This window comes from Bos javanicus, chromosome 2, assembly GCF_032452875.1.
Source record: "Bos javanicus breed banteng chromosome 2, ARS-OSU_banteng_1.0, whole genome shotgun sequence".
NCBI lineage: Eukaryota > Metazoa > Chordata > Mammalia > Artiodactyla > Bovidae > Bos > Bos javanicus.
Window position 1 is genome coordinate 67,418,416 of NC_083869.1, and position 23,986 is coordinate 67,442,401.

Genomic DNA, 23,986 nt, shown 5'->3' on the forward strand with positions numbered 1-23,986 from the left:
TTATCCTTATTGGAAAGACTAATTTGTAATTCAGTCCATTGTTTGGCAAATCTGAAGTCTCTTAACAACTCAACCGGAGACATAAAACTTTGATGGAGATTTGTGATTCTTCCAGGACATGCATCTACATCTCCTCAGCAGTCTCAGATCAATCTGCTGCCAGCGTGTTTTTCCCCCCCTCAGTAGAATGCATCCTGGCAAACCCATTCAATCCTCCTGGCCAGCTTCCCCAGTGGGCCACAACAATCTTATGCTTTCAGGCAAAATAATTTTCCTCTAAGGCAAGTGTGACTTAGGAATATGGCAAGGCCCCAAGTAAATTGGAAAATATTCTCAGAATTTTAACAATTACTAAAAATATTTCCTTTTATGGGCCCATTATTCTGCAACCAAGTACCCGTTTTACACACACACATACACACACACACACATACACACTTATAATCAACTGTGCTGCACTTTCCTGCATGATAAAATGTCCTCTTATAGTAAGTTTGGAGAGGCATTGTTTTTGTTGTAAATACCTTCATAAATAAAATGTTTACCTCAATTCATATACACTGTATAATAGATCTGTTGTCTGTTTCACTTATCCAGACTTGACCCTGTCCTGGCATCCACAAAACAATTTCTCCTTTAAAAAAAAAATACATACCCAAACTTCAGTAGAAGTGAACATGAGATTTAGTCCTATGCTTGTTAGTACATCACACACCCCTAACAACCCAAGGCAAGAATGTGCCTGTCCAATGAGGACCAAAGGGGTAATGAATCTCTTATTGAGAATCCTAGAAGAAGAATCTTAATTTTTCCTGTTGGCCTTGAAAGTGAGAGGCAATAGATTTTACTGATATTTGGATCATAAAGGGAAAGCCTATTAGAATGAAGCCATCTGAAAAAGACAGAACAAAACTGTAGTATACTACCCATGCCTAGATGATATCATTTGAGCCTCTGCAGCAATAGAAACCTTGAAGTCACAGACAATACAGGTTTTGTTTTTTTTTCTTCTTCTATTTTTTGAGTTAAATCCATTAGGGTTGGGGCTTTCAATACTTGAAACTGAAATAAGCCTCTACTTTTCTCCCAGTTCCTACCCTGGTGTATAAAATGGTAACAATAAAATATTTCTGTGTTCTTATCTGATGTTTTCTTATAAGAATATAAATTTGTATAAGAGCTGTTTATAATTAGGTAAATATCACCTTTAGGCTTATTACAGAATATAATTAACTCCTTTATACAAGTTGGACTCATCAGTCTTTTTTGTTAATTAATTGAGTTTTTCTAATGAACTTTAACACTATTAAAAAAAAAAAAAAACTAAATATGCTTGAGAAGTTATTTCAAACAAACTTAAAAGCCAGACTTATTGCCCAAGGTTATTGCCTCTTTTTATAAACCTGCCTATAGAATTAATAACAATTTTCTTACATTAATATTCCCAGAGTCTGATTGTCAGAAAGTGAATTTTTAAGCAGTGTTTTAGTTACTTATTTCAGTGTTGTTCAAAGTTGTTTCTGTTAAAAGCAATGCAATACTTCCATTTTACTCCACTAAATTAATTTCCTATTCAATTAAGTCTTACCTTATGGTTCAAATATATGCTTCTTTAGTGCAGTGATCAATTTTAATCTCTAGAGATTTAACTGAAAATGCAGAAATTGATAAAGGTATGTAATTATGCATTTGAAAAGTCACAGCATCTGTTGTTTAGATGTATTAATTAGTTGTACAACAAAAAAATTCGTCAGTGCTATTTTGTGAAACTATGTTCAGGGCTAAAATATCTACATTTACTTTATTGTATTTTAAAATGTTTTTGCTTTTTCTTTTCTTTATTTCCAACTATGATGCCCTAATTTATTTTTCTTTATATAATGTCCATTTGAACTGAAACTATTAAACATTTGAAATAGCCAGTGGAGAATTTTTAATGGTAAGGTATAATGCCTAATTTACAATTTTAAGAGGAGTAAAAGGGATGGAAGGCCTGACTTATGTTGAGATATCAACTACAAGTTTTGTAAGGAAACATTAAAATTTCAGTTATTTTTCCTTAGTATATTATCATTATACAAATTTTCTGTAATGAGTAAATATTACTTTATAATCAGAAAAGAAGCAAAAAGTTACTGCCTTTAATGTATGTCTTTTTCTTTTGTTATCTTGAGGGTTTTAATAATAAACATGACTGGAAAAACATTTTCATAGGATGAAAATCTGCCTGAGATAAGCTGGCACTAGACAGGGAAAGGTAACAGATCCATCTGTCCATTCAACTGGAAGACCCATTTTAAGATACTGTATCTTGATAAGAAGGACATAACCTTATCAAATATAGTAGAGAGTAAGCATGTTTGTCAGTGGAACAATGTCAGTTGTTAATGGAAATTGACTAAAGTACATGAACTGGTCACACAAGATCCAAGTAGTTAATATATACATATTTAGATATAGACATGTAGATATAGATATTTATATCTAAGTATAAATAGATATCTATCTAATCTACCTATCTATCTGTATATATAAATAGTGGATTTCAGAGCTTTAAATGGCAGTCAGTGTTGTAAGATTCAAGCACAAATTGGATGTGTAGAGTTAATGTTCATTTTGAGTCTCTAATTTACAAGTTTGGTGTAGATTATTTGATTTATTATTGTTAATTAAATGTCACTATGCAATTTGAGACCGTGCTATTAATGATGTTGAAATTAATATTAAAATTAAAACCTTGAGAGAAAAGGAGGAGATGTTTAGAACTGAGGAAGGATAACTTGTAAAGCAGTAACTAAATTGTCTGAAATTTTTCTCTGCTTGTTAGCTCACATATATATATATATATATATATATATATATATATATATACATGAAGCCTATGGATCACAGACAAAGAGAGTTTATTAGTCATAGCAACAGACAAATCATCACAGGGCAATGTGTTGAGAGCCAGATGGTACCTTCTCATACAGTGAGGTGCCTTACAGGAATGGAACCCTGTTAAAAGAAGCCTTTTCTCTTGCATAGAATTGCTAGTGACTGCCCATCCACAAATGTACATTTGGAGGCTGTGGTCAGCCCAGTTTATTCTTTCTAGCCTAAGGAAAAATTGAGAGAAGTTTTGTGCTCAGATGCTCAGTCATGTCTGACTGAGACCCTATGGACTGTATCCTACCAGGTTCCTCTGTCCATGGGATTCTTCTGACAAGAATACTAATGTAGGGTGCTGATCCCTCCTTCAGGGCATCTTTCCAACCCAGGGATTGACCCATGTCTCTGATGTCTGCTGCATTGGTAGGTGGATTCTTTACCACTAGCACCACCACCAGCCCAGGGGCTGACTAAAACAAAAACAAAATTAGAGAAGAGAGAAGTGATTTAAGTGTTTTCACAGTCTGTTATTTTATCTTTATATTTTTAAGTTTACATGTTACCTTAAAATAAGCTCTATTCTTCGTATGTGCCATCGTAGTGTAGACTTCTAAACCTTTCAGATCCTAGCTGTCATTTATATTTCATGTAAGATGCTTGGTGAAGGGAAGACATGAGTCTGTCTTCTTTTTGCTTTCAAACTTCAGTAGATGGGACCACTCAAGAGAGATATATGTGTTTGACATTAAGAAAGCTTTGGTAAAGCTGTTGTTATTTTTGAAAATTTTATTTTTTATTAATTTATGTTTTTATTTTTGAAAATTTTAACTGAAGAAAGTTAAAAAACACTTACAAGTGGTATTTATTTGCTGCTGCTGCTAAGTCGCTTCAGTCGTGTCCAACTCTGTGCGACCCCATAGACGGCAGCCCACCAGGCTCCCCCATTCCTGGGATTCTCCAGGCAAGAACACCGGAGTGGGTTGACATTTCCTTCTCCAATGCATGGAAGTCGCTCAGTCATGTCTGACTCTTCGCGACCCCATGGACTGCAGCCCACCAGGCTCCTCCGTCCATGGGATTTTCCAGGCAAGAGTGCTGGAGTGGGGTGCCATCGCCTTCTCTGATTTATTTGCTACTGCTGTGCAAACAGACCTTCTAGTAGGAAGACGTATTTTAAATTCTGGAGAGTAGTATTTAAGTTTTCTCTTAGGTGACTATTTTGCAAATAATCTAAAAAATGAAATGATCATATAAGAAATGCTGCTATTCAAATTTTAGCTACAGATCAAAATAACATCATTTAGTTGAGTGGTCATCAACGGTTCCATCTAGTCTGTAAAGGGCTCTTTATCACAGGAAGTGTCATTCATAGGATTGACATTTCCATATGAATTAATGATGATTACTCAGAATTATGACAACATTTAAATTAAGACAGCTTTTAATCTGATTACAAACTTTTAGGAATATAACATTTATTTTTTACATTTGTCTTTATCCTACTTAACAGGAATTCAGATCCAATTTTAAGGTAAATATACCTCTCATGGCAGATTGGGAAACAAAAATTCTTTCAAGTGTATAGTTATTTGGGGGATCCAAAAATAATTCTTCTAGTGACATTGCAATGATCAGGGACTAATCTAACATTTATAAATATGGTAAGTAAAGTGAAAGATATGTTCTTTGAATGAAACAAACAACACAGAAGTCATCAGATTTTTCTTTAAAGTTATCAGAGACTAAATGTTTTAGGTTTTGTGAGTCATATAATGTGTGTTGCAGCTACTAAAATCTGCTATTGCAGTGCAAATGCAGTTACAATACATAATAAATAATCATGTAAATGAGTAATCATGACTGTGGGGAAAATTTGGTGCCCCCAAATCTAGACCACATCAACTGCCAGAGTTTATCAAACACTGATCTAGCATACAGAGAAAATATCTCTGTCTGTATCTCTCTGTATAATTTATATATATTTCAAATATTTCATTTAACATCTTAATTAAATCAGTATCATAGGGCTTATATTGATTAATGTTGACTTCAGTTTAGTTGAGTTCAGTCACTCCGTCGTGTCTAACTCTTTCCACCCCATGAACTGCAGCACGCCAGGCCTCCCTGTCCATCACCGACTCTCAGAGTTCACCCAAACTCATGTCCATTGAGTCAGTGATGCCATCCAACCATCTCATCCTCTGTCGTCCCTTTCTCCTCCTGCCCTCAATCTTTCCCAGGATCAGGGTCTTTTCAAATGAGTCAGCCCTTCACATCAGGTGGCTAAAATATTGGATCATGAACTCCTTATTGTCAAATTCAGATTAAGTTGAAGAAAGTAGGGAAAACCACTAGACCATTAAGATATGACCTAAATCAAATCCCTTATGATTATACAGTGGAAGTGAGAAATAGATTTAAGGCACTAGATCTGATAGAGTGCCTGATGCACCATGGACAGAGGTTCATGACATTGTACAGGAGACAGGAATTAAGACCATCCCCAAGAAAAAGAAATGCAAAAAAGCAAAATGGCTGTCTGAGGAGGCCTTACAAATAGCTGTGAAAAGAAAAGTGAAAAGCAAAGGAGAAAAGGAAAGATATGCCCATTTTAATGCAGAGTTCCAAAGAATAGCAAGGAAAGATAAGAAAGCCTTCCTCAGCGATCAGTGCAAAGAAATAGAGGAAAACAGTAGAATGGAAAAACTAGAGATCTGTTCAAGAAAATTAGAGATACCAAGGGATCATTTCCTGTGAAAATGGGCTCAATAAAGAACAGAAATGGTGTGGACCTAACAGAAGCAGAAGATATTAAGAAAAGGTGGCAAGAATACACAGAACTGTACAAAAAAGATCTTCACAACACAGATAATCATGATGGTGTGATCACTCACACTCACCTAGAGCCAGACATCCTGGAATGTGAAGTCAAGTGGGCCTTAGAAAGCATCACTATGAACAAAGCTAGTGGAGGTGATGGAATTCCAGTTGAGCTATTTCAAATCCTGAAAGATGATGCTGTGAAAGTGCTTCACTCAATACGTCAGTAAATTTGGAAAACTCATCAGTGGCCACAGGACTGGAAAATGTCAGTTTTCATTCCAATCACAAAGAAAGGCAATGCCAAAGAATGCTCAAACTACCACACAATTGCACTCATCTCACACAGTAGTAAAGTAATGCTCAAAATTCTCCAAGCCAGGCTTCAGCAATACGTGAACCATGAAATTCCAGATGTTCAAGCTGGTTTTAAAAAAGGTCGAGGAACCAGAGATCAAATTGCCAACATCCGCTGGATCATGGAAAAAGGAAGCAAGTTCCAGAAAAACATCTATTTCTGCTTTATTGACTATACCAAAGCCTTTGGCTGTGTGGATCACAATAAACTATGGAAAATTCTGAAAGAGATGGGAATACCAGACCACCTGACCTGCCTCTTGAAAAACCTATATGCAGGTCAGGAAGCCACAGTTAGAGCTGGACATGGAACAACAGACTGGTTCCAAATAGGAAAAAGAGTATGTCAAGGATCTATATTGTCACCCTGGTTATTTAACTTCTATGCAGAGTACATCATGAGAAACGCTGGACTGGAAGAAGCACAAGCTGAAATCAAGATTGCTGGGAGAAATATCAACAACCTCAGATATGCAGATGACACCACCCTTATGGCAGAAAGTGAAAAGGAACTAAAGAGCCTTTTGATGAAAGTGAAAGTGGAGAGTGAAAAAGTTGGCTTAAAGCTCAACATTCAGAAAACTAATATCATGGCATCTGGTCCCATCACTTCATGGCAAATAGATGGGGAAACAGTGGAAACAGTGGCTGACTTTATGTTTTTTGGCTCCAAAATCACTATGGATGGTGATTGCAGCCATGAAAGTAAAAGACGCTTACTCCTTGGAAGGAAAGTTATGACCAACCTAGATAGCATGTTGAAAGGCAGAGACATTACTTTGACAACAAAGGTCCATCTAGTCAAGGCTATGGTTTTTCCAGTGGTCATGTATGAATGTGAGAGTTGGACTGTGAAGAAAGCTAAGCTCCAAAGAATTGATGCTTTTGAACCGTGGTGTTGGAGAAGACTCTTGAGAGTCCCTTGGACTGCAAGGAGATCCACCCAGTCCATCCTAAGGAGATCAGTCCTGGGTGTTCATTGGAAGGACTGATGCTGAAGCTGAAACTCCAATACTTTGGCCACCTAATGCGAAGAGCTGACTCACTGGAAAAGACTCTGATGCTGGGAAATATTGACGGCTAGGAGGAAAAGGTGATGATGAGGATAAGATGGTTTGATGGCATCCCTGACTCAATGGACATGGGTTTGGGTGGACTCCGAGAGTTGGTGATGGGAAGGGAGGCCTGGCGTGCTGTGGTTCATGGGGTCACAAAGAGTCAGACACGACTGAATGACTGAACTGAATTGAAAAATAAATTAAATTGAGAAATATTAAAAAGAATATTGTAGTAGAGGGAAAAATTCATTAAGATCCTTCATTGGGATGGATGCCATATTATTCTGCTCTACAGAAATTATAAACTGATGAATATTAGTTCTCTCAAAGTATCACCAAAATAACCTTATGTACATGAAGAAGCAGAGATGAGTTTGTTGCTTACTTGGTAAAGATCACTTTCTTGCCCACTTGAAAGTGGGCAGCATATTCTCCAAACAGAGTGGCAAAGGAGAGGTGTTTTTTATGAGGTTTTGGGGGGATGTGGTTTTACAGGTCTTTCAATAAGTAGTATTGATTAGGACTGGTTGAAGTTTTGTGTTGGAAATGTTGGGGACTAGTGAATTTTAGAAGGTGAGGTCTTGGGAGAAGATCTTGAATAGTAAACAGTCATTTGGTTGAGTTATGTATTGTTCTGAGAAAGAAATGTTTACTTTAGTGAGCATTAGTTGAGTAATCTATTTTTCAAATAAAAGGGTTTTCAGAAAGTTCCTGAAAAAAATAAAATGATGAGGGTATTTGCAACCCCATCTTCCTGGCAAGAATGTTATGAAATATTAAAGCCATATTAATGCAGACACTTGAAGAGTAAATTCATGTTAATATACACTGTGGAATATGTGTGTATGCAGTTTCACTTCTGAAAGGAACAAGAGATAGAGTGTTTCTGGAATTTGTAAAGTAACTGAAAACCCAAAATAAACACATTGATATTGAATAAAAATAGATAGTAGAAATATTTGAAAGAAATTATATGATTAAATATTAAATGATTCATGTAGAAGTGCAGAAAAGAGACATACAGAGTAAAGACGTTAGAAGTGCTGAGAATCTAACAATGCTTTAGGAAAGATGAAAATTCTGGACAGGACTTGGTCTTTGAATACTGGATATCATAAGCAAAATAAAGTGGGAGTGAAAAAAGACTTCTGGACAACTCTCAACAATAGATGATTAGGGCTTTTTTTAAAAATAGAGATCAGGAGATAATAAATAGGGAAATATATGCTGAAGCCACTCAGTGAGTAACCTGAGTGCAGTGACTGTTTTCCAAGCATATGAGAGAATTCCAAGTGTTCTTTAGGATGTTATACTATGTTATGGGAATAAACTACAGGCATAAAGAACACTGAAAAAACTAAAGCAATCCTCCAAATGAGAGGTCATAAGGCATAATATTAATATAGGAGTAGAAGAGAAAGAGAAGATGTAATGAACTTATATGTGTATATACATATGCATACATACATAGATACATAAATATATATATGTCTGCTATGTTTTATGTATCTGCAAGACATGTATGTCATCTAGCATAGAAATGGAAATATAAAGCCAACATACAGGAGAGGTCAGGGCTCAAAAGTTTAAAAAATCAATTTTGGAGGTTTTGAGGTTTCCCAAGTAGCTCAGTAGTCAAGAATCTGCCTGTCAATTCAGGGGCTGTAGGAGACATGATCCCTGGGTCCAGAAAATCCCCTGGAGGAGGAAACGGCAAACCACTCCAGTATTCTTGCCTGGGAAATCTCATGCACAGAGGAGCCTGGCCTGCTATGGGATTACAAAGAATGGGATATGACTTAGTGGCTGAGTGAGAAGTAGAAATGACCACTCAGAGAATAGCAATTGGGAAAAAAAGAGCTCAGAGTTGAGCTTTGCAGGGTGTCTTTGTTTAGACAACAACTGTTTGAGTAGAATGTGTAGACTTTTTTTTTTTAATTTTATTTAATTTTTAAACTTTACATAATTGTATTAGTTTTGCCAAATATCAAAATGAATCCACCACAGGTATACATGTGTTCCCCATCCTGAACCCTCCTCCCTCCTCCCTCCCCATACCATCCCTCTGGGTCGTCCCAGTGCACTAGCCCCAAGCGTCCAGTATCGTGCATTGAACCTGGACTGGCATCTCGTTTCATACATGATATTTTACATGTTTCAATGCCATTCTCCAAAATCTTCCCACCCTCTCCCTCTCCCACAGAGTCCATAAGACTGTTCTATACATCAGTGTCTCTTTTGCTGTCTCGTTCACAGGGTTATTGTTACCATCTTTCTAAATTCCATATATATGTGTTAGTATACTGTTTTGGTGTTTTTCCTTCTGGCTTACTTCACTCTGTATAATAGGCTCCAGTTTCATCCACCTCATTAGAACTGATTCAAATGTATTCTTTTTAATGGCTGAGTAATACTCTATTGTGTATATGTACCACTGCTTTCTTATCCATTCATCTGCTGATGGGCATCTAGGTTGCTTCCATGTCCTGGCTATTATAAACAGTGCTGCGATGAACACTGGGGTACACGTGTCTCTTTCCCTTCTGGTTTCCTCAGTGTGTATGCCCAGCAGTGGGATTGCTGGATCATAAGGCAGTTCTATTTCCAGTTTTTTAAGGATCTCCACACTGTTGTCCATAGTGGCTGTACTAGTTTGCATTCCCACCAACAGTGTAAGAGGGTTCCCTTTTCTCCACACCCTATCCAGCATTTATTATTTGTAGAGTTTTGGATCGCAGCCATTCTGACTGGTGTGAAATGGTACCTCATAGTGGTTTTGATTTGCATTTCTCTGATAATGAGTGATGTTGAGCATCTTTTCATGTGTTTGTTAGCCATCTGTATGTCTTCTTTGGAGAAATGCCTATTTAGTTCTTTGGCCCATTTTTTGATTGGGTCATTTATTTTTCTGGAGTTGAGCTGTAGGAGTTGCTTATATATTTTTGAGATTAGTTGTTTGTCAGTTGCTTCATTTGCTATTATTTTCTCCCATTCTGAAGGCTGTCTTTTCACCTTGCTAATAGTGTCCTTTGATGTGCAGAAGCCTTTAAGGTTAATTAGGTCCCATTTGTTTATTTTTGCTTTTATTTCCAATATTCTGGGAGGTGGGTCATAGAGGATCCTGCTGTGATGTATGTCGGAGAGTGTTTTGCCTATGTTCTCCTCTAGGAGTTTTATAGTTTCTGGTCTTACATTGAGATCTTTAATCCATTTTGAGTTTATTTTTGTGTATGGTGTTAGAAAGTGTTCTAGTTTCATTCTTTTACAAGTGGTTGACCAGATTTCCCAGCATCACTTGTTAAAGGGATTGTCTTTAATCCATTGTATATTCTTGCCTCCTTTGTCAAAGATAAGGTGTCCATATGTGCGTGGATTTATCTCTGGGCTTTCTATTTTGTTCCATTGATCTATATTTCTGTCTTTGTGCCAGTACCATACTGTCTTGATAACTGTGGCTTTGTAATAGAGCCTGAAGTCAGGTAGGTTGATTCCTCCAGTTCCAAGAAAGGATTCCAGGCCAAGATAATGGTTCAAAGGCAAAAGAGGATTTAAGAATCCTTCTGCTCATTTTAAGTGTCACACAATGCAAAGTTGAGTAAGATGGGGATAAGCATGGGGGGAAAGCACATTGGATTTGGTTATCCCAGGTCAGTTTTGATGTTGGCAGCTTGTTATTGAGGGGAATGAGGGCTGAAACTGCTTTAGAGAGATACGGAGAATTACATGTATGGTGGGCACACAGGCTAAGTCTGAAACCCCTTGTACAGAAGATTTATTGAGGCTTATTTTGAAAGGACAAAAGCCTGGAAAAGAGCAAAGAGCTGAATGATAGTGATTATTATTATTAATTTCTAATATAGAGAAGAAATATATACACCATGAAAAATACAAGTAACTGGCAAGATGTATACCTGTGGCGGATTCATTTTGATATTTGGCAAAACTAATACAATTATGTAAAGTTTAAAAATAAAACAAAATTTAAAAAAAGATATTTAAAATTATGGAACATATTCAATTTGGTTAAAAAACAGCTGTTTTTTTTTTTTTTTTTAGCTTTTGAAATAAGAAAGAGCGTCTCTTTCTAGAAGTCTGAGGAAAGAGAAAAATGTATATGGAATGATATTTTGAGGTAGACAAAAAGGACAATAAGCCATTTCTGATGGCCTGAATGTTCACAGGTGAATATATGAAGCTGGGGGTCTTTAAAAAGTGAGGAAAATTTCTACAGATATGAGCAGTGTTTTAGGAGAGATGGTTTAGGGCCTACTGTGTTTCAGTTATGATTAATTCAATAGTCTAGATTTACTATTGATATCTTTAAATAATGATTAAATCTTATTTTGATATTTAACATATTCTTCCTGAATTTATTTGAACATTTTCAGTGATTATTATTTCATTATTTTGTTTTACTGTTCTTTTTTTCTAATTTTTTCAATTTGATTGAGTGTGAATTAAAAAAAAAAGATGCCATAGAATTTTTCTTTGAGATATGTTAAAAAATAGATTTTTAGGGCAAAAATCACATTTGGATTAAAATGTTTCAAGCCATCAATTTGTCAAGATTTTTTCCACTTTTTGAAAATTCTCTCCACAGATGGATGATGGATGATAGATTTAATTTTGAAACATTAAAAGCAAATTATCATGTTAAAATTAAATGCATAATTATCAATAATAACATTAAAAAATAAGGTGACTTTATATAGATATTCAGGGAAAGTGAATTTCATCAGCTGTCAACACCCAGAATAACCTGTTATGCGAAGCTGAGTTTATTACCTATTTTAGTCAGGGAGGGCAATATTTTGACTGTCTTAGAATGTCCAGAAGGAGGGATTGGTAGGTTAGGATGGGATGGGGGTTATGTATAGGGCTGGAAATCTAGAAGTGAATTGTTAAGACAGCTCTTCCAGTGTGAGGGTCTGATTGAAGAGGTGTGCATTTCATGATGTAACGGCCTAGGTAGATTGACACTGAGAGACAAATATCTTGAAGTGACTCTTAGAGAAACAGTTACTAATAAGAATTATGGTTGTTCAGTCACTAAGTTGTGTCCAACTCTGTGGCCCCATGGACTGCAACAGACCAGGCCCCTTTATCTCTCACTATCTCCCAGAGTTTGCCCAAGTTCATGTCCATTGAATCTGTGATGCCATCCAACCATCTCATCCTCTGTTGCTCTCTTCTTTTTCTGCCCTCAATCTTTCCCAGTATCAGGGACTGAATTAACGGTTGATAATTTGCTCAGATTTGGGAGCTTATGGCTCAGATACATTACTTTTAAGAAAGTTTCTGAAACAAAATTAACTTTTGTACTAATTTACAGTCTTATATTCATGGGCTAAAACTTGCAAGCTCTAAAAGTAAAATCTTGTGGATGTAGATCCTGACAGTCTGGGTGAATGCAGAGGCCTCAGTTCTAAATTTCAATAGCAATTTGAGAACTGAACTATAATATGAATTGCATTACTACCTGCTTTGTGTGGACTAGGTATAAACTAAAAGCTTACCTTTACCTGAAAGAACTTAAATTTAGGATATAGTACTATTTTTTCCTTTTGCTACAAATTATAGAAAAAGGAATTAGAATGACAAGAATTTGGGGGTGGGGCAGACACAAAAAACACATTCATATAGCTCAGGATGAAAAAGCTAGACAGTGATTCTCTCTTGTCATGTCTTTTCATTTAAAAATAAAAGCATGACTGAATTGAATATGTCTTCAGGATAATTGACTCTTAACTTTCAATGAGCTGAAAAGGAAGAAAGATTATTTAATCAAAGTACTGTATAGACATGTCTAATACAGTGTTTTAAGAATTTTTCAAGTACACTCACCTTGATCTTCTTGTGTTAAAACACTTTACTCATTGATCTAATTCACTCATATTTCATTACTTAATACTAAAGAAAATATGAGGTGACACTTGTAAAATAAATTCCAGAAAGTAATTTATTAATGCTATAATAGGAGTTTCAAAACTAGGAGATTCCACTAGTGATTATAAATCAAATAGTAAAGTAGCATAAATATGACACCCAGAAGATCAGATTTAAAGACCAGAAAAAAATTAAAGAGAATTAATAAAGGCAGATGTTAGATGCTTTTAAAATAATTCATGCAGAAATCTGTTTCAAATGTTAACCTAGAGAGTTACAGTTAAATTTTAAAAAAGAAAGGTTTCTTCTACTAATACAACACTGAAAGTCCACTAGTAAAATTTGCAGGAGTGCAGATTCAAAGGCATTTATAAACACAAATCTCTACAGATGTTTTTCAAGTCTAAATGATTATCCAATTAATTTACTTTAAAAATATTAAGTGTAGTCTTTATCTTCTCAAACAAGCTCCATTTACTTCTATTCTGATTCTAAGGGAAATATTATAAAAATGAATGTTTCTTACCCCACCCCAATATAATCCATCACCTGCTGAGGGTTTCCTCTTACAATGAGAGACAATAATGACATGTACTACTTTGTCACTTCCATTGAAGAAGAATCACTGTTCATGCTCTCTGAACTTTTCAGTTCAGTTCGGTTCAGTCACTCAGTCATGCCCGACTCTTTGCGACCCCATGAATTCCAGCATGCCAGGCCTCCCTGTCCATCACCAACTCCCAGAGTTCACTCAGACTCACGTCCATCGAGTCAGTGATGCCATCCAACCATCTCATCCTCTGTCGTCCCCTTCTCCTCCTGCCCCCAATCCCTCCCAGCATCAGTCTTTTCCAATGAGTCAACTCTTCGCATGAGGTGGCCAAAGTACTGGAGTTTCAGCTTTAGGATCATTCCTTCCAAAGAAATCCCAGGGCTGATCTCCTTCAGAATGGACTGGTTGGATCTCCTTGCAGTCCAAGGGACTCTCAAGAGTCTTCTCCAACACCACAGTTCAAAAGCATCAATTCTTCAGCACTCAGCCTTCTTCACAGTCCAACTCTCACATCCATACATGATTACAGGAAAAACCATAGCCTTGACTAGACGAACCTTTGTTGGCAAAATAATGTCTCTGCTTTTGAATATGCTATCTAGGTTGGACATAACTTTCCTTCCAAGGAGTAAGCATCTTTTAATTTCATGGCTGCAATCACCATCTGCAGTGATTTTGGAGCCCCCAAAAATAAAGCCTGACACTGTTTCCACTGTTTCCCCATCTATTTGCCATGAAGTGAGTTTATTGAGGTTGGACTTTTGATTCAAGTAAGCATTGATTGAGAGCTATAAGACAGGAGACCAGAGTCAGCTGGCAAGACTGAATGAGTAACACAGGTGACCAGGGTTGCTGTTGAGCCTGTGCCCATAACTATGAGATAGAAAGGAAAAGGAAGAGAGGGAAAGAATATAAATATAAAATATTTATGTGTGTAAAACCTGTTATTTTTTTACATCATGAGAAAGGTCAGCAAGTAAAGTTCATAATGAAAAGAACCTAAATTTTTTGTACGTGATGGAAGAAATTGAGAAGGTGACAGAAGACCTTATTTTAAAGATCTCATAGGTTTATCTTTCAGTACATCTAAGTACAGTTCAGATAGTAACTTGGAAATCTTTGTCTCTTCTTCTTCTGTCTTAAAACACTTTGTCTTTTTCTGTGGCCCATGTCTTTCCATCTTTCCCTTTCTGTGTCTTTCCAACGTGTCCCTGTCCCCATTTGATTGAAGTCAAGAAGAATCATTGACCTCTGTGTCATCCCTGACTCTAGTAGGAGAGTCATATTGGGCTCTTGATCTTCTGAATGAAATGCTGAAGAAAAACAAACTTTATTTTTGCTAGTATTAATTGCTTCTCATCATAACTTCTAGGTGTTACTATTTATAAGGTTGCAATAACTAGAGAACAGTCAGAAAACCTTGCTCTGTCAAAATGTCAGGCATTTGCACATATTCTTGACAATCCAACATGTAGTATTTATTTACTGCCAGTATATGGATGATGACCATTGGGTTATATAAGTTATATGTAACTTATATAACTTTACTTACTGTGAATAATAGGTCCAATCCCTCTCAATATTGCCTTTTTTTTTTTCAAGACTGTACATAGGGTTCAATTCATTTCAGTTCAGTTGCTCAGTCGTGTCCGACTCTTTGCGACCCCATGAATTGCAGCACGCCAGGCCTCCCTGTCCATCACCAACTCCCAGAGTTCACTCAGACTCACGTCCATTGAGTCGGTGATGCCATCCAGCCATCTCATCCTCTGCCGTCCCCTTCTCCTCCTGCCTCCAATCCCTCCCAGCTTCAAAGTCTTTTCCAATGAATCAACTCTTCACATGAGGTGGCCAAAGTACTGCAGTTTCAGCTTTAGCATCATTCCTTCCAAAGAACACCCAGGGCTGATCTCCTTTAGAATGGACTGGTTGGATCTCCTTGCAGTCCAAGGGACTCTCAAGAGTCTTCTCCAACACCACAGTTCAAAAGCATCAATTCTTTGGCACTCAGTACATAGGGTTAGGGAAGTACATAGGGTTAGGGAAGTGTAATACCATGGAGAAGTTTAGAACAGTAAAACTGAAAAGGAGGTTATGCTCATGCAAAAAAAAAAAAAAAGACAAGACTACTTTTGTTTGGGTATCTTTCCTTTTATCTAATTACATATATATGTATATATTATATATAATTTATATATCTTTTATGTGAATATAGGTATCTTTCTTTTCTTAACTTCTGAGTACTCTTCCTGGCAATTTTTCTCAAGTTGATATTTTCAGGTGTAGAGTTCTTAAAATGGTTTAATTTCCTGGTTAATGTGGCTGAATTAAACACAAAATTATATAACATTATCAGTTCTCCAAACTAAATGCAGCTATTTAAATTGAGGACAGCATTCTCTTTAAAGTTGACAAAGTGGATACAATGGTTGGCATTGTACCAGTCTCAGAGATTTTGACCTTTGATCAGACAACCCAGGCAAAATATCAGAGGCATAATTCGAATCCCAAGGGAAAAAGAAGTTGAGTAGAAATTGAGTGGTGGCAGTACTGGATACATGAAAAAATTTGCATGAATGTGGTTCATAATGACAGTCTCAGAAATATGTCTAGTTATGTTTCAGGGGCAACCTCGTTAAAGTTTAACTACATCACTAATCGGTAACAGCTTCAGAAATGGGAGGTGCTTCTCTTTGTCTCTTCTTTCTAAGCTCAGAATGGGCAGCAGGTTGCCCATATTTTAATTACTTTTCATTTGTTGAGCCAAGAATCTCAGTGACCCTCTCACTAACCCTGTTTTCTTTGCACAATAGGCCATAGGCTAGACAGGCTTCCTGATCACTGAAGAGGATTAATATGAGCCAAGTGTAGAGATCTGCTCAGGTTATTAAAGGCTAACAGTCATTGTTCCAATGAGCCTGTTTATTATGCACATTATCTTCTCTATAGCCATTATATTACCTAGTCAATGTGTTTGTCAATTGTTCATATCTTTGTTGTTGCAGATACAGATGTGGTGTATAAAAGCGAGAATGGACATGTCATTAAACTGAATATAGAAACAAATACTACCACATTATTATTGGAAAACACTACTTTTGTAAGTAATGAATAATTAATTACTTTAATCATTTCGGTGTTGTTTAGAATGCTCTCAAAGTATACCTAATGGCCTTTTGTTTTAGCTTCAGTACTTGCAAAACTTTTCAGGTGACGTTCAGTTCAGTTCAGTCGCTCAGTCGTGTCCAACTCTTTGCAACCCTATGAATCGCAGTACGCCAGGCCTCCCTGTCCATCACCAACTCCTGGAGTTCACTCAGACTCATGTCCATCGAGTCAGTGATGCTATCCAGCCATCTCATCCTCTGTCGTCCCCTTCTCCTCCTGCCCCCAATCCCTCCCAGCATCAGAGTCTTTTCCAATGAGTCAACTCTTCGCATGAGGTGGCCAAAGTACTGGAGTTTCAGCTTTATCATCAGTCCTTCCAAAGAAATCCCAGGGCTGATCTCCTTCAGAATGGACTGGTTGGATCTCCTTGTAGTCCAAGGGACTCTCAAGAGTCTTCTCCAACACCACAGTTCAAAAGCATCAGTTCTTCGTTAGGGCTAGTATATTATGTCGAATCAGGAGATCTATTGATAAGAAATACTCATGTGACCATGTGCTTTGTTTCTTCCCCATTGATCCTTTTTAGTAAATGAATAAGTATTTCTTTTTTTTTTTATAAATATTTCTAAGAATATTGTTTTTTGAATGAATATTTATTCCAGTATTTTCTATGTCAGTTTAAACATAAAAAGGCCAATTTTTTAAAAAAGTTAGTATAACCCAGATCATTATAACTTTTTCTCTCCATTTACTTCTCATTCTTCCTGACTTGCTTTTAATTGTGATTTTGCAAATCAAGTAGAAGACAGGCTTTGTAAAACTGGCCTTTTGTTGAGGTTGCTGTGTTTTACCTTTATAATTTTGCATTCTGTCAATATCATTCCTCTTCTCCTGAATCATTGTTTGGCCTAGCAATGATCAAATAAACAAATGAATGTATTTTGTTCTTATAAATGTATATGAACTTTGGGGTAAATTAAAACCTCTTTGTTTAGATTTGCATGGAAACCCACCCCAGTATTCTTACCTGAGGAATACACATGGACAGAGGAGCCTGGCGGGCTATAATCCATGGGGTTGCAAAGAGTCAGACATAACATGACTGAGTGACTAAGCAAACCATCTTAAGGTTATATTTAGCTGTGATTACCTAATGAGTAAGTGATAGTTAATTAACTATTTCAAATGTTCAAAATCTAGCTATCAAACACCACTGAAAAATAGTATACAGTTATTTGCTTACTGTTTTAGATAAACAAAGGTTCAATGTATTTCCTATTAAATGTGTTAATACGGTATAGACATAGTACAAGGCCTCAGAAGACCTTCTGTACAAGTTAAAGAAATAAGCAAATTATCACATACTTTTTGTATTTATTCCTACTGGTACATTTGCAATAAACATCTGGTCTTCATGTTTATAACAGAGTGGTCAGGTGGAAGAGATGAACTAAAAATTTTGTTGTTTGGTGTTTTTATTTAATAAGAGAGAAGTGGTTGTTGAAATCATGAAGTGATTGCATATGTATATATCTGTTAGACTAAACCAAACAGCTCATGTACTTTAGCAATTAGGCTATTAACTAAATAACAATGACATTTCTGTTTTTAAATGAATCAGTCATTTCACAGATATTAGAAGAACAGGTACTCTGAATGCAATGTGTAATTGTATTAATACTTGTGGAATGCCAAGGAAATATGAAGCATATTTCTCACTTTCTAAAATATGGATTTCCTTGAGGGAGATAATGCTAACATTCCTGAAAAAGCTTAATAAACAGCATGGAACAGTATTATTTATTTTTCCATTTTTAATTAAGTAATATATTTATTTTTTATTTTCGCTGTGCTGGGTCTTTGTTGCCGCTCACAGGCTTTCTCTAGTTGCAGCGAGCAGAGGCTACTCTCTGTTGTAGTGTATGAGCTTCTCACTGTGGTGGCTTCTCTTTTACCAGAGCGTGGGCTCCAGGGCACCGGGCTTTAGTAGCTGCAGTACTCAGGCTCCAGCGCCTGGCCTTAGTTGTTGTGGTTGATACTTGAACTTAGTTTCTCTGTGGCCTGTGTAATCTTCCCAAATGTGGGTTCAAATCCGTGTCCCCTGCATTGGCAGGTGAATTCTTAACCACTGGGCCACCAGGAAAGTCTCTATTGTTTCTTATTTTGGTGGTCCTCTGGGATATTAGAGAAGAGGCTAAGGAATCATTGAGAGATGTTTTAATCAGTGGGAAAGAAGGCATCAGTAGGAAATAGGCCAGGGGGTAGAAAGCAGAAATTGATAATGATGGCAGCTAATGATTTGCTGATTTAAGTCAATGCAAGTTAATTTCAATAAGACTAGTTTGGAGAAGAAACTTAAATGCATTTTGTATTTTGTTTCCTTTATTATAAAGTAATATTTTTGATGAGGATGGGTATAGGCCTTTAGTGGTCAGGCATTTAAGAATAGACTCTTAATACCTGAATATCTGGTGTGTGACTTTCCCATATTGATCATCCCCTTACACAGGTTAATGAGGTCTTCTAGTTAGGCAGGTAGGTAGTTTAATCACTCAATCATGTCCAACTCTTGCAATCCCATGGACTGTAGCCCAGTAGGCTCCTCTGTCCATGGGATTTCCCAGGCAAGAATACTGACGTGGGTTGCCATTTCCTTCTCCAAACGAGGTCTTCTACTGGTTGTTAATTATCTTTTTTTTTTTTCCCCCAGAATTTATTCCTTGCTTTATTAGTCTCTTTGGTGCATCAAAAAAGAAACAAAACAAACAAACATTTTTGGTTATTGTTCCCTTCTGCTGTTGGTACTTCATACCAATCCCATCTCATTGTGGTTTTCTCCATGTGCTGATTAATAACATTTTATCATTATGCTTGTATGTTTAATCTTTTAAAAATCCTTTTGAGGTCTTTTTCTACTCTTCTATAGTTAGTCATGACTCTTAATTACCACTAAGTAATATTTAACAAATATTCAAATTTACTGATCTTCTAAGATTCATAGGATCCCTAAAGACATTTATCTCACAGCACAGATACTTAAGCAATTTATAAGTCCTGGAGGTGTCAGAATTCAACAGAGGAGGGTGAGGATAAGGATTGGAATGTGGCTTATATTTGCAACTAGTTAACTTAGATCTGCAAACAAAAAATACAAATTACCATGATTCCAGATAAATTCAAAGGTACTCATTTAATCATTTCCTCCTCCTAACTCCAAGATAGCATTATTAAACACAGTTGTGTTTTAAAGTGCATACTAGGCTAAGTTCTAGATATATTTTCTCTCTCAGGCTATTCTCTTGGGAAAAAAATCTATCGGAGCATAAAAATTTTATTCATACTGCAGTTTCATTTTTTTTCATTGAACAATTAGTGATACTTTAATTACAATTATAATTAATTGGATTAGATGTCTATAAAAATCTTTGTAATAAAAGTGTACCAAAGCAATTGAAAAAAAAATTACTTAAAATGTGAAAGCAGAATAGCCTTTTGTTTAATAAGATATATTTTAAAAAAATGTGACTGTCAATTTATTTTAAAAATTAAGATAACACCATACTGTCAGTTCTCTTATATATTTTTTAAATATGAATATGATTAGCTGTGTAATCATATAGAGCAGACACTATGATTAAAAATAATATTGACCCTGACTGTCAAAATAAAACAAAAGCAAATAATTTTTCTGAAATAGTTGTCTTAAGGCATTCTTTTGTTTTGAAGATAGGTAGATTTGTAATGAAAGAAGAAATTAAAGGGTATATAGCTTTTTGAAAAGGAGTTATGTGAAAGAAATGATTTAGCCCCCAAACTGCTCTTAATCATTTCTAAGTGTTTGGAAATGTTATCTCATAAACCCAGAACTATTTCAAACAAAGCTAATTCACAGTGTCATAATTATGAAAACGTTTCATAAGTATTAGCTGTATTCTTTCTATTGTCAATAATTTGAATATTGCCAGTGGTCTTGGCAGAAAACACCAGTATTCATAAATAGTTCTATCAAATCTTTGTTTGACATTAGAAAGGAATTGAAAACACGATTCCAAGCCATATGCTTAAACATTATTAAGATTTCTTTTTTTAAAGAGACAGCTTATGTACTAATATTGGAAGAGACATGGAATATCTGTAAGATATCTGTAAGCTTTTAAAAATATGCTATTAAAATAGCCTAAAGCAGAGAGGGGAAATTCATATATTTTAATGATTCCAAGGAATGTGACCTGCATATGTTTTGGTCCAGGCTCAGCCTGCAGCAGCTTGAAGCAGGATTTGGTTTCCTGGCCAGAGATTGAAGTCTGACTGTGGCAGTGAGAGTCCTGAATCCTAGCCACTAGACCAGCAGGGACAATTGACAAGGCCCTGGCCCACTGCTGTGTAGAATTGAATTTTCACATAGAAATGGGAAGCAGTGAAACAAGTAAAGTGCGTATTCGAGGAAAAGAGTATATGTGGATAGACCTAGGGGGAGGCTCAGAGATAGTCACACCCTTGTGGTAGTTTGAATCACTTCAGTTCACTTCAGTTCAGTCACTCCGTCATGTCTGCTCTTTGCGACCCTGTGGGAAGGAGCAAGCCAGGCTTCCCTGTCCATCATCAATTCCCGGAGCTTATTCAAACTCATGTCCATAGGGTCAGTGATGCCATCCAACCATCTCATGCTCTGTTGTCCCCTTTTCCTCCTGCCTTCAATCTTTCCCAACATCAGCATGTTTTCAAATGAGTCAGTTCTTTGCATCAGGTGGCCAAAGTATTGGAGTTTCAGCTTCAGCATCAGTCCTTCCAATGAATATTCAAGACTGATTTCCTTTAGGATGGACTGGTTGGATCTCTTTGCGGTCCAAGGGACTCTCAAGAGTCTTCTCCAACACCACAGTTCAAAAGCATCAATTCTTTGGTACTCAGCTTTCTCTATATTCCAACTCTCACATCCATACATGACTACTGGAAAAATCATAGCTTTGACTAGATGGATCTTTGTTGGCAAAGTAATGTCTCTCTCTGCTTTTTAATATGCTATCTTGGTTGGTCATAGCTTTTCTTCTAAGGAGCAAGCATCTTTTAATTTCAAGGCTGCAGTTACTATCTGCAGTGATTTTGGAACCCCCAAAAATAAAGTCTGTCTCTGACAGACTTCCATTGTTTCATCTATTTGCCGTGTAGTGATTGAACCGGATGTCATGATCTTAGTTTTCTGAATGTTGAGATTTAAGCCTACCTTTTCACTCTCCTCTTTCACTTTCATCAAGAGGCTCTTTAGTTCTTCACTTTCTGCCATAAGGGTGGTGTCATCTGCATATCTGAGGTCACTGATATTTCTCCCAATAATCTTGATTCCAGCTTGTGCTTCATCCAGCCTGGTATTTCTCATGATGTACTCTGCTTATAAATTAAATAAGCAGGGTGACAGTACAGAGCCTTGATGTACACCTTTCCCTGTTTGGAACCAGTTTGTTTTTCCATGTCCAGTTCTAACTGTTGCTTCTTGACCTGCCCACAGATTTCTCAGGAGGCAGGTCAGGTGGTCTGGTATTCCCATCTCTTTAAGAATTTTCCACAGTTTGTTGTCATCCAAACAGTCAAAGGCTTTGGTGGTCAATAAAGCAGAAGTAGATATTTTTCTAGAACTCTCTTGCTTTTTTGATTAATCACTTACACAGGTCATTTCTTCCAGGTTACCTTTGGCCAGTTATCTTGCTTTGTCTGGTTCTGATTCTGTATTGAAGGTCTGTATATGAGGGTCTTCCCATATGTGTGTGCATTTCTCTGCCAAGATGGACACTAGCGAAAAGTCTGTCACTTACTATGGGGTGGTACCCCCTCCATTATGGTTCTTCAAGGAGCTGGTCTTTACACGTTCTATGTATTCAGGAATGTCTCTGACTTTGAGAATGAGGAATATGTCATCCTTTATCTCTTATCTGGGCTGGGCTTAGCCTCTCCTCCCTCCTGCTATTTTGGAGTATCTGTCTACAGGCGAGAAACTCCAGCTGCTCAGCCTGGGGCCCATCTATCGCCTGCCTCACAACTATTTATTTATAGATCAATATGAAATAGATTTGACTAGAACCAAGAGAAGTTTTTGGACTTATCATGCATAGAGATAGCATCAGTTGATTTGCATACCACTGTATTATTTTTGCTTAATATTCACTTATTCTGCCACTGAGCATTTGGGGTAGGAGATAGATACAAATCTTTTTACCACCAAGAAATTAAGGAACTTATTTTCTATCCATGATAGAGTAAAGAGCTACCTGATGAAAAAAACCCAAAAAACAAAAAACAATGTTACAAGCAAATAATTGTTGGATAAAGATAACCAAAATGTCACCTCTTAAGATTTGAAATAAAGTAAAGTTTTTGGAAACTTCTGATCAGCCAGATGGTTTCACATACTGGCTATAATCATGGAAAACTTATTTGTTAAAAGTCTAGCTTCAGGTAAGGCATACAAAGATGGCAGAGTATTAAAACCCTAAGTTCACCTTCTCTCATGGGCATATCAAAGTTACAATTATTTATTGAACAAGCACTGATGAGAGAGACCAGAATCTACTAGAAAAGATCTTCCACAAGAAAGGATATAAAGAAGGAACCACAACAAGACAGGTAGGAAGGGCAGAGTTATAGCGTATATTCCAGACCCATTCCTCCAGGAGAATGATCCACAAATGAGAGAATAATTACAAATGCAGAAATTCTTCCCAATGAGAAAGGAATCTGAGTCCAACACTGGGCTCTCCAGCCTGGTGGTACTAAAGCAAAAAGTAGAGCCACCAAAATGTATGGGTTTATTTATACATTTATGCAAAACATATGTGTGAAATTCAGAGGAGCTTACTTTAGGAGATCCAGAGGACTGTGGAGCATAGGACTTCACTTACAAAGCACATACATAGACAAAATCGCAAACATTGTGGGACCCAGGGCAGAAGCAGTAGTTTGAGGGGATCCTAGGTCAGACCTATCTGCTGATCTTTTGAGAGTCTCCTGGAGAGGCAGGAGGCAACTGGAGCTCACTCTGAGGATATAGGTACTGGCAAGAGTCATTTTGGGGAGCTCCTTCTACCAGGTGGATACTGATGCTATCAAAGGACATCTTGGAATCTTCCCTCTAGCTTTTTTAAACAAGACCCTGGCTTGCCCCCACCTACCAGCCCATAGATACCAGTACCGGAACCCCTCAGGACAAGCAACCAGCTGGGCAGGGAGGCAGTCCCACCTACCAGCAGGCAGGCTGCCTTAAGACTTCTTGAGCCCATACCAGCCCTGGAGAGGACCCTGTCCACCACAGGGTCCATGAAGAATACTCATAAATCAG

General features: G+C 36.8%; 1 protein-coding gene across 3 annotated transcripts in view; it reads left to right on the forward strand.

The window, feature by feature from the left end:
• Positions 1 to 23,986, forward strand: part of DPP10 (dipeptidyl peptidase like 10) — an 811,290-nt gene that overhangs the window by 396,148 nt on the left and 391,156 nt on the right. For all 3 annotated transcript variants that reach the window (XM_061439625.1, XM_061439633.1, XM_061439629.1), the window contains exon 4: positions 16,554 to 16,648. In XM_061439625.1, coding sequence (XP_061295609.1) covers positions 16,554 to 16,648 — 95 coding nt within the window. The remainder of the gene's footprint in view (positions 1 to 16,553; positions 16,649 to 23,986) is intronic.